The sequence below is a fragment of the Nansenia antarctica genome, assembly GCF_963989245.1.
Source record: "Nansenia antarctica genome assembly, chromosome: 1".
Classification (NCBI taxonomy): domain Eukaryota; kingdom Metazoa; phylum Chordata; class Actinopteri; order Argentiniformes; family Microstomatidae; genus Nansenia; species Nansenia antarctica.
In genome coordinates this window covers 57,504,234-57,514,233 of record NC_137674.1, presented here as the reverse complement: position 1 = coordinate 57,514,233, position 10,000 = coordinate 57,504,234, and the positions used below count along the sequence as shown (strand labels likewise).

At 45.0% G+C, this 10,000-nt stretch overlaps 1 protein-coding gene across 1 annotated transcript in view; it reads right to left on the bottom strand.

Annotated features, from left to right (window-relative positions):
* The window catches only part of plcb1l (phospholipase C beta 1-like), a gene marked incomplete at both ends in the record, with an annotated part of 147,655 nt that overhangs the window by 36,531 nt on the left and 101,124 nt on the right, over window positions 1–10,000 (bottom strand). Inside the window, 2 exons of the mRNA XM_080538783.1 lie at window positions 6,489–6,573; window positions 7,014–7,096. Coding sequence (XP_080394909.1) covers window positions 6,489–6,573; window positions 7,014–7,096 — 168 coding nt within the window. The remainder of the gene's footprint in view (window positions 1–6,488; window positions 6,574–7,013; window positions 7,097–10,000) is intronic.

Here is a 10,000-nt window from a genome sequence, read left to right as displayed (position 1 = left end):
TGATTTTGAAAAATGGAAGTGATCTTAAGTTATCAATGAAGTTTAGAGTGGATGACTTCGATTATATTATTTACATCACTTCAGATACAATGAAATGCTTTGGGTGTGGGATGGAAGGCCACATGATTAGGTCCTGTCCTAATAAAAGGCCTGGGTCCACTGAGCAAACACCGCCGTCAACCGGGGCAGGCCCAAGTAGCTCAAACACCAACAAGAGTCGAGAGAGTACCTCTGGGAAGAAAGAGACAGGAGAAGGGTTGGTGGAGAAGACAGGACAGACTCAGAAGGTGCAGGAGGAGGGGATAGACCTGGTGGAGAAGACAGGACAGGCTCAGAAGGTGCAGGAGGAGGGGATAGACCTGGTGGAGGAGACAGAACAAGGTCAGAAGGGGCAGGAGGAGGGGATAGACCTGGTGGAGGAGACAGAACAAGGTCAGAAGGTGCAGGAGGAGAGGAGAGGCCTAGGCCTGGTGGAGGAGACAGGGGGGGGTGAGCAGGAGGAGGGGATAGACCTGGTAGAGGGGGCAGAACAGGGTGAGCAGGTGCAGGAGAAAAGGGGAGGTTTGGTAGTGGAGGCAGGAAAAACGGGAAAGGGGAAGAGGAAGCTGAAGGCTGTTGAGAAGGCCACTGTGATCGAGGAGGGTGAAGAAGTGGGAGCGCAGAAGACAGGGGTCGGAAGTGAAGAAAGAATCAGACTGGGCAAACGGGCTGGTCTAGCTACTGGAGAAGTAGAGGATAACGCAAATGAGGAGGAAATGGAACTTAATGCTGATGGTATCAAAACTACACAAAAAAGGAAAACTGAGGTCAGTCAATCTGACTCCAGAGCAAAAAAGTGCCAACCAGAGCGAGAGGCAGTCATTGACAGTGAGGACTCTGACGTAGGGGATGATGTGGAGTCTCTGCCTCCCACTCAGCCTCAGGCTGACAGGAGGGATGGGTATTCTTTAAGTAGAATAAAAGGTTTTCTACAGGATACGAAAGGCACAAGGGCAGTTAAGGTGGAAACTTTTTTTCCTGACATTAAGTTATTTGTTGAGTCCGCTAAATGGCTAATGAAACGCAATGACATGAACGATGAAGGTTTCTCTGAGCAGGAGATATATCGGTTAAAGAAAATTGTCCAAAAGGCAAGAACAAAAATCTCCAATGAGGGTTAAGTTATCTGGTCTCTTTTTGATATTTTATGTCCTGCAGGTTGGATATTTTATCATGGCAGAATTCAAAATAGGTACTCTAAATCTAAATGGGGCAAGGGATGATGCAAAGAGGGCATCTCTCTATAAATTAATGGAATTAAAGGGTATTGATGTGATGCTTATCCAAGAGACACACAGCACTGAGGACAACACAGTGGCCTGGAAAAGAGAATGGAAGGGGGAAATAGTTTTAAGCCACAACACCAGTAATAGTGGTGGAGTGGGGATTTTATTTTCCAGTCATTTTTTACCACAGTCATGTGAGATTGAGGAGGTGGTAAAGGGACGTCTTTTAAAAGTAAGAGTTTTATATGAGAAGGTGAAAATGGTATTTATTGTTGTTTATGCCCCAAATGTTGGTTTGGAAAGAGTGTGTTTTTTAGACTCTTTGGCTGATGTCATTAAGGGGTGTGATAATGAAGAATTTGTATTTCTGGGAGGGGATTTTAACTGTACTGTAAACCCCGTTTTAGATAGGAATCACCAAGAGCCTCACTCTGCATCTCGTAGTCGTCTCTCTAGGGTAATTGAGACGTATGAACTGTGTGATGTGTGGAGGCGGATGCATCAAAAGAAAAAGCAATACACTTGGGTCCATACTAGGGATGATGTTTTATCAATGGCCAGACTTGATCGGTTTTATTGTTTTAAACACCATTTTAGTGTTTTTAAAAGTTGTTATATAACTCCTGTTGGTTTTACTGATCATTCTCTTGTGTACTGCTCTGTTTTTATCAAGTGTGTGAAACCACAAAGTGCTTATTGGCATTTTAATACGTCTCTTTTAACTGATACAAATTTTAGGAACGCTCTTACCTATTTATGGAAGGTTCATAAGCAGACAGAGGACAGTTTTACCTCAATACAGCAGTGGTGGGATGTGGGGAAGTGTAAGATTAAGCAGTTTTGCCAACAGTACACTCAAAATGTTACTAGAGACATAGCCAGATCTATGAAGGCTCTAGAGATTGATGTGGAGGAGCTTCAAGAGCTCGCAGAATCCACAGGAGATCGAGGCCATATTGGGGCTCTCAAAGCTAAAAAGTCTGCTCTGGCTGACCTGTTAGGTATCTCAGCACAGGGTGCTCTGGTGAGGTCACGTTTTAGAAACATTTCGGAGATGGATGCATCTTCCCGTTTCTTTTTTGGTCTGGAGCACAAGAATGGTCAGAAGAGGCTCATCCACAGCATGCGCTCAGACACAGGTCATATACTGTCTGAGTCCACTGACATCAGGAGGCATGCTGTTGGATTTTATAGTAGCCTCTTCCAGTCTGAACTTGGAGAGGAGCAGGAGGTATCGCATGACTTTTATGAAGGTCTACCAAAAGTAGAAAAAGAGTCCAGCGCAGAGCTGGAGGCGGATGTGTCTCTTGATGAGCTCCATACTGCCCTGCAGAGCATGGAAAATGGGAAAGCTCCAGGTATAGATGGGTTGCCTGTGGAGTTTTATAAGAGAATGTGGTCAGTGATGGGGGAGGATCTCCTGATGGTACTCAAAGATAGTCTCACTGGAGGACAGCTGCCGCTGAGCTGCAGGAGGGCAGTAATTACGCTGTTGCCAAAGAAGGGAGACTTAATGGAGATTAAGAACTGGAGGCCTGTCTCACTTCTGTGTACCGAGTATAAGCTCCTCTCCAAGGTGTTAGCTACCAGGCTGAGAGAGGTAATGGGGAAGGTGATCCACCGTGACCAGACCTATTGTGTGCCTAACAGGTTGATCAGTGACAATGTTTTTTTGATTCGGGATTTTCTGGACATCTCTAGTGCTTTGGGGTTGGAAACTGGTCTTATTTCCATAGACCAGGAGAAGGCTTTTGACAGGGTTGAACATCAGTACTTGTGGAAAACTCTGGAGGCTTTTGGTTTCAGCCCAGGTCTCATAGCCAAGATCAAGGCCATGTACAGTAACATTGAGAGTGTGCTAAAGATTAATGGTGGTTTGAGTGCTCCTTTTAAAATTCAGAGGGGTATTAGGCAGGGGTGTTCTTTGTCGGGAATGCTGTATTCCCTGGCATTTGAACCCCTGCTACACAGACTCAGGGCAAGCCTCTCTGGTGTAAGTGTCCCTGGATGCATCGCACCTTTTAAGCTATCAGCATATGCAGACGATTTGGTTATTTTTATAAGTAAACAGGAGGATATCAATGTGTTAGTTGAAAATGTGGGACGTTTTGCTTTGATTTCATCGGCTAAGGTCAATTGGGGGAAGAGCGAAGCACTCATGGTAGGTAACTTGAGTAGTAGACTCATGTTACCAGGGGGCCTGCATTGGAAGAAGGGAGGGTTTAAATATTTGGGTGTGTTTTTAGGGGATGAGACTTTCAAATGTAAAAACTGGGAGAACGTACTAGAAATAGCTCAAGGTCGTTTAAAGAAATGGAAATGGATTGCACCAAACATGTCGTATAGGGGTCGTGTTTTGGTAATCAACAATCTAGTGACTTCCACACTGTGGCACCGCCTGATGTGTGTCGACCCCCCAGTAGACCTTCTCCCTAAACTTCAAGCTTGTTTTTTAGATTTTTTTTGGGACAAGCTGCACTGGGTGCCCCAGAGTGTTTTGTACCTGCCCAAGGAGGAGGGTGGGCAGGGTCTTGTGCACCTGTGCAGTAGGGGTGCAACTTTCCGACTCCAGTTCATTCAGAGACTTTTCTATGGGCCAAAAGACTTGGTGTGGAGGCCGGTGGCTTGTGCAATACTACAACGGCTTGGAGGACTGGGACTGTCGAATTCTCTGTTTTTAATGGATTTTAGCGGTGCTCGTTTAAAATGTTCTACCTGTTTTTTATCGTGTGCTTTTTAAAACATGGAGTTTGTTCAAGAAAGGACCACTGGATTACTCAAAGTCGTTGTTCTGGTTGTTGAAAGAGCCAGTTGTACTGGGAGCGCGTTTGGATGTAGCTGGTGGGCCGGGACTGACACTCTCCGAACAGCTCTGCAGGTCAAAGGTCACCACTTTGGGACATGTTGTGAATCTGACAGGGGCAAACATGGACAATGCTGCTGCCCTGGCTTCGCGTTTGGAGGTGAAATCCATCAGGATGGTCAACATGATGCTGGGAAAATGGAGGCAGGGGCTCAGTGAGATAGAACGTCGCATGTTGACAGAGTACAAAAACGGGTCTCTTCATCCTAGTGATGAGGATCTTTTTCCTACAGTTAAGCTGCAGCCTGATTTTAAAAACTGCACAGGGCCTCTTTTAGCAATAGGAGATGTTTCTGGTGTGTTTCTTGATGTGGTTAAAGGTAAATGTATGTACAGACTGTTGGTCAAGGTTCTCCACAAAGAGAATCTCAACGGGAGAGGTGATACTCCCTGGAGAGCACACTTTGGTCTCAGCGATGAGGTGAAACCAGAGTGGCGAGCACTGTACAAACCACCATTATTCAAAAGAATTGGCGATCTGCAGTGGAGGGTTTTACATGGCATAGTGGCTATTAATGCTTTTATTTCCATACTGAACCCTGATGTCTCACATGACTGTCCTTTTTGTGCGCAACGGGAGACAGTGTTTCACTGTTTTCTAGACTGTCCCAGGCTGTTGCCTTTGTTAGGGTTATTAAAGAGACTTTTCCAGTCTGGTAAAGAGGTGTTCTCAAAAGAGAGGTACATTTTGGGTTTTAAATACAGCAAAAAAGAAAAAAACAAGTGCCATCTGTTTAATTTCATTTTAGGGAGAGCAAAGATGGCTGTGTATATCAGTAGGAGAAACAAAGTAAAACAGGACTCGGATCATGACGCCGTATGTCTTTTTAAAAAGATGATCAAGGCCAGACTGGGCATAGATTTTAACTATTACAGAGCTATGAACAATTTGGATCAGTTCGCCATTATATGGGCACATGAGGGAGTGTTGTGCTCTGTAATAGCGGATGAGCTGGCATTGGCAACTGAGCTGACTTGACTTTTTGTTTTGTTGTGTGTTTAAAAATTGTGTATCAAGTCGTTTGTAGTTTTCCTTGACAGGAAGACGAGTGATATGTACAGTTAATTGTGTAATGTTTTCTGCTGTAATGTCGGAATAATTGATAAATAAAGTGTCGTTAAAATTCAAATTCTCTCTCTCTCTCTCTCTCTCTCTCTCTCTCTCTCTCTCTCTCTCTCTCTCTCTCTCTCTCTCTCTCTCTCTCTCTCTCTCTCTCTCTCTCTCTCTCTCTCTCTCTCTCTCTCTCTCTCTCTCTCTCTCTCTCTCTCTCTCTCTCTCTCTCTCTCTCTCTCTCTCTCTCTCTCTCTCTCTCTCTCTCTCTCTCTCTCTCTCTCTCTCTCTCTCTCTCCAGGAGAAGCTGACCAATATTCCTGTCCGGCTGCCCTAATCAGCCGAGTTGCCTACACCTGGCGGGTAGTCTATAAGAGCAGGCACTCCCCATTCATCAAGGAGACCTCTCTCCACGTGGACATTTTGTTATGTTGTGGCGATTCTATTAGTGGCATTATTATTATTATTCATTCACTTCCAGGGGCGGCTGTGGCGTAGGAGCTAGAGTCGCCGTCTAATGATCCCAAGGTTGGCAGATCAGCGGTTCGAGCCCGCATGTCGAAGTGTCCTTGGGCAAGACACTGAACCCCAAAATTGCTCCCAGTGAGTGGGCCAGCGCCTTGCATGGCAGCTTGCCGCCATTGGTGTGTGAATGTATGTGTGAATGGGAGGATGAGAGGCCGTTGTAAAGCGCTTTGGAGCAGCTTTGGAGCAGCGAAAAAGGCGCTATATAAGTGCAGTCCATTTACCATTTACTTCCATTACTGATGGACACGCCTCATCCCCGTTTTTGTGAGCAACATTTAGTTAATAAATATGATGTTCTTTTATCGATTCTGAGGTGTGGTCTCCCCTTTTTGTCTCGATCCACGAGCCTGGGTCATGACAAAAGTTCCATTGGGAGTGTCCTCTGCATGCTGTTACGCCCATGTTAGCTGTGTAGGTGATAGTAAGAGATGGAGGGACATAGACATGATTGCAGGCAGATGAAAGGCTAGACTCACCTTGCCATGACCTAGACGTGTGTGTGTGTGTGTGTGTGTGTGTGTGTGTGTGTGTGTGTGTGTGTGCGGCTGTGTTTGTGTTTGCGTGCGTGTAAACGGAGTGCCTCTTTCTGTTTGTGAAAGTGTATGATTAAAATCAGGAATTTAATGTGTCTGCGTTTGTGTGTATCTGTGTTCACTCAGCGTGAGTGCTCTCGTCTCGGTGATAATGTCTCATTTCCCTTGCCGCAGGACAATAATTGATAATCTTGAGTGTGTGTGTGTGTGTGTGTGTGTGTGTGTGTGAGTGTGTCTTGAGTACTCACAGGATATTTCTCCAGAGGGTCTGTCAGTAACGCGTCTCCAAATATCGATCTGCAGTACTCCGCCATCTTGGCCTGCTGCTTGGGTCTGGGAGTCAACACCCACACCCACAAACACACACACACACGTGCACGTACACGCACACACACACACACGCACACGCACACGCACTCACACACACACACACACACACACACACACACACACACATTAAAAACATTACAATCCTCTCCATTTGACTAACATAAGTATGTACAATAGCTTTATGGCCAAGCCCTGTCTCCTTCCTCCTTTTTAAGCCCCTACTCCTGTATTAACAGATCTGATACAGTATGTGTGGATTTACACATAGGTGGAGGCTGGATGGAGCTAGCTGGAGCTAACCCTATAATGCTGACTGAATTGTTAGCTGGAGCTAACCCCATAATGGGGGGTAATACCCCCTATCTGTGTAGAGAGTAATCAATAACATAAACAAACAGAGACTAGACCCTGAGCAGCCGGAGTAAAGAGGGCTGTTGACTTACGAGTCCACGTGGTTCTCAAAGGAGAGGATGACCGGGAATGGAGAGGTCTTGAAGGCACACTCTGCTATGGCCTCAATGACCTCCTGAAAAATAAACACAGCAGCGTGTCAGCCATGCTATGCATTACAATGAGCCCGTCCTCCCATTTCTACCTCCACAAGCCTCCCCTCCGCTCCACCAGCTCAGGACAGGACGGTGACAGCACTAAAGCCTGCATGTGGGTCATCAATAAGCAGTGAAGTATACTCTATGTATACTCTATGTATACTTAAGCAATATCACACGAGAGGGAGTGTGTTATACTGAATATCAGCACGGCGGTGATTCGGTTGTAGGTACGAGGCCGCAGGCCTGTCAGTATAACAGCTGTCAGTATAACAGCACGACCTCGAGTGTGATATTGCTTTTATACAACAGTTCTACAGCACAATTGATTAGTTAACAGTAATAAGTGACAACAGATTATGATTTGCTTGTTTATTTAATCATTTATTTTGGCTCCGTCAAGAAAAAATAGTTCCGCAACGTGCCTAGTAACCTGAACACAAACATCTGCAGGCTAGCTATTAACGGTCATTTCGGAGTGATACCTATAGTTAAAAGTCCCAGTGCTGTTATACTGTATATCAGCACTCATGGAATGCCTCTTGTCCAATCAAATTACTTGGTCGGAACTAACTGTTGTATAATCTAATATACTCTATGTATCATTGTCATAGTTTACTTGTCCGATATAATTACAATCAGGTACACCACAGGACACTGTCACAGTGATACAGGAGGTGTTTTAATGGCTGATTTTGGTGTCCCAAAACATATACACTCACCGAACACTTTATTGGGAACAACTACAGCTTCTCATTTATGCAATTATCTAATCAGTCAATCGTGTGGCAGCAGCGCAATGCATAAAATCCTGCAGATACGGGCCAACAGCTTCAGGTTATGTTCACATCAACCATCAGAATGGGAGAAAAAAAAAGATCTCAGTGATGAACAGTGACTGTTGCATGATTGTTGGTGCCAGACGGGCTGGATTGAGTTCTAAAACTGCTGATCTCCTGGGATCTCCTGGGATTTTCACACACAGCAGTCTCTTGAGTTTACTCAGAATGGTACAATAAAGAAAAGAAATCCAGTGAGCGGCAGTTCTGCGGACAGAAACGCTTTGTTGATGGGAGAGGTCAACGGAGAATGGCCAGACTGGTTCAAGCTGACAGAAAGACTACAGTAAGTCAGATAACCACTCTGTACAATTGTGGTGAGCAGAAAAGCTTCTCAGAATGCACAGCGCGACAATCCTTGAGGCTGATGGGCTACAACAGAAGAAGACCTCGTCGGATTCCACTTCTGTCAGCCAAGAACAGAAAGTTGAGGCTGCAGAGGACACAGGCTCACCAAAACTGGACAGTTGAAACTGGAAAAACGTAGCCTGGTCTGATGAATCTCGATTTCTCATTTTTGCTAAGCCGCACAGATGGTAGGGTCAGAATTTGTGAATCCATGGACCCAACCTGCCTTGTGTCAACAGTCCAAGCTGGTGGAGGTGGTGTAATGGTGTGGGGAATGTTTTCTTGGCATACTTTGGGCCAGTTAACACATAATATCAATCATTGCTTGAATGCCACAGCCTATTAGTATTGTTGCTGACCATGTGCATCCCTTCATGGCCACATTCTACCCATCTTCTAATGGCTACTTCCAGCATTATTATGTACCATGTCAAGCAAAAGTCGTCTCAAACTGATTTTTCATGAACATGACAATGAGTTAATTAATAATTAATAATAATTAATAAATAATTTTGCCATTTAGCAGACGCTTTTAATCCAAAGCGATTTACAATTACGAATTACAGGGACATTCCCCCTGGAGTAACTGAGGGCTAAGTGCCTTACTCAAGGGCACACTAGTAGTGGTGTGGTTTCAGGCGGGATTTGAACTCACAACCTTCCGATCACAAGTCCAACTCACTATCCACTAGACCACCACTTCTCCTCCAATGAGTTCAGTGTTCTTCACTGGCCTTCCCAGTCACCGGATCTGAATCCAAAAGAACACCTTTGAGATGCGGTCGATTCACAGCTTGAAAGTGCACCTAAAAAATCTGTAGGAATTGCGTGATGCGATCAGGTCATCATGGACTACAATCTCAAAGGAATGTTTCCAACATCTTGTGGAATTAATGTTACGAACAATTCAGGCTGTTTTGAGAGCAAAGGGAGGCCCTACTTAGTATTAGTATAGTGTTCTAATAAAGTGCTTGGTGAGTGTAGGTTTTTATAAGCAAGCTGTATCACTTCTGAACAGCTGCAAACTGCAGACTACAGCACAATACCACATTATAGTCAGGAGGAGAAAACATCAAATAGAATGTATTATTCTATAAAGAGAGTGAAGAGCAGCTAGTGTAAACAAACTGTTGACTCCATCGCAGACAATTTACCATCTGATACAGGGATGGCAAGTGGATGACTGTATAAATCAATAACGCGGCCATTTGAACTCATAGTGGAGTGTACACTGCGTTCACTTAATGTCTTTATCTCCACCCTGTCTTTCTCACCTTCTCACCCACCTCCTCTCTCTGTCTCTCTCTCTCTCTCTGTGTGTCTCTCTCTCTCTCTGTCTCTCTCTCACTCTCTGTCGCTCTCTCTGTCTCTCTCTCTCTCTCTCTCTGTCTCTCTCTCTCTCTCTTCTCTCACTCACTGTCTCCCTCTCTCTCGCTGTTTCTCTGTCTCTCTCTGGCTCCCTTGATCAATCAATCTCTCTTTCACCGTTCAAATTCCTTGCTATCCTCCCTTGCTCTCTCTCCCTCCACTTTTCTCCTCTTCCCCTCTGCGCTCGAGCTATTTTCCCTCATCTCCCTATGTTGATCTGAGTCTCTGCCTTTCTGCTCTCTCTACCGTACACTGTCACAGACACAAAGCTTGTTCCCCATGACTTCCCCCGAAATCTCAAACCCTGTCTTTCCATTTCTCTCTCTC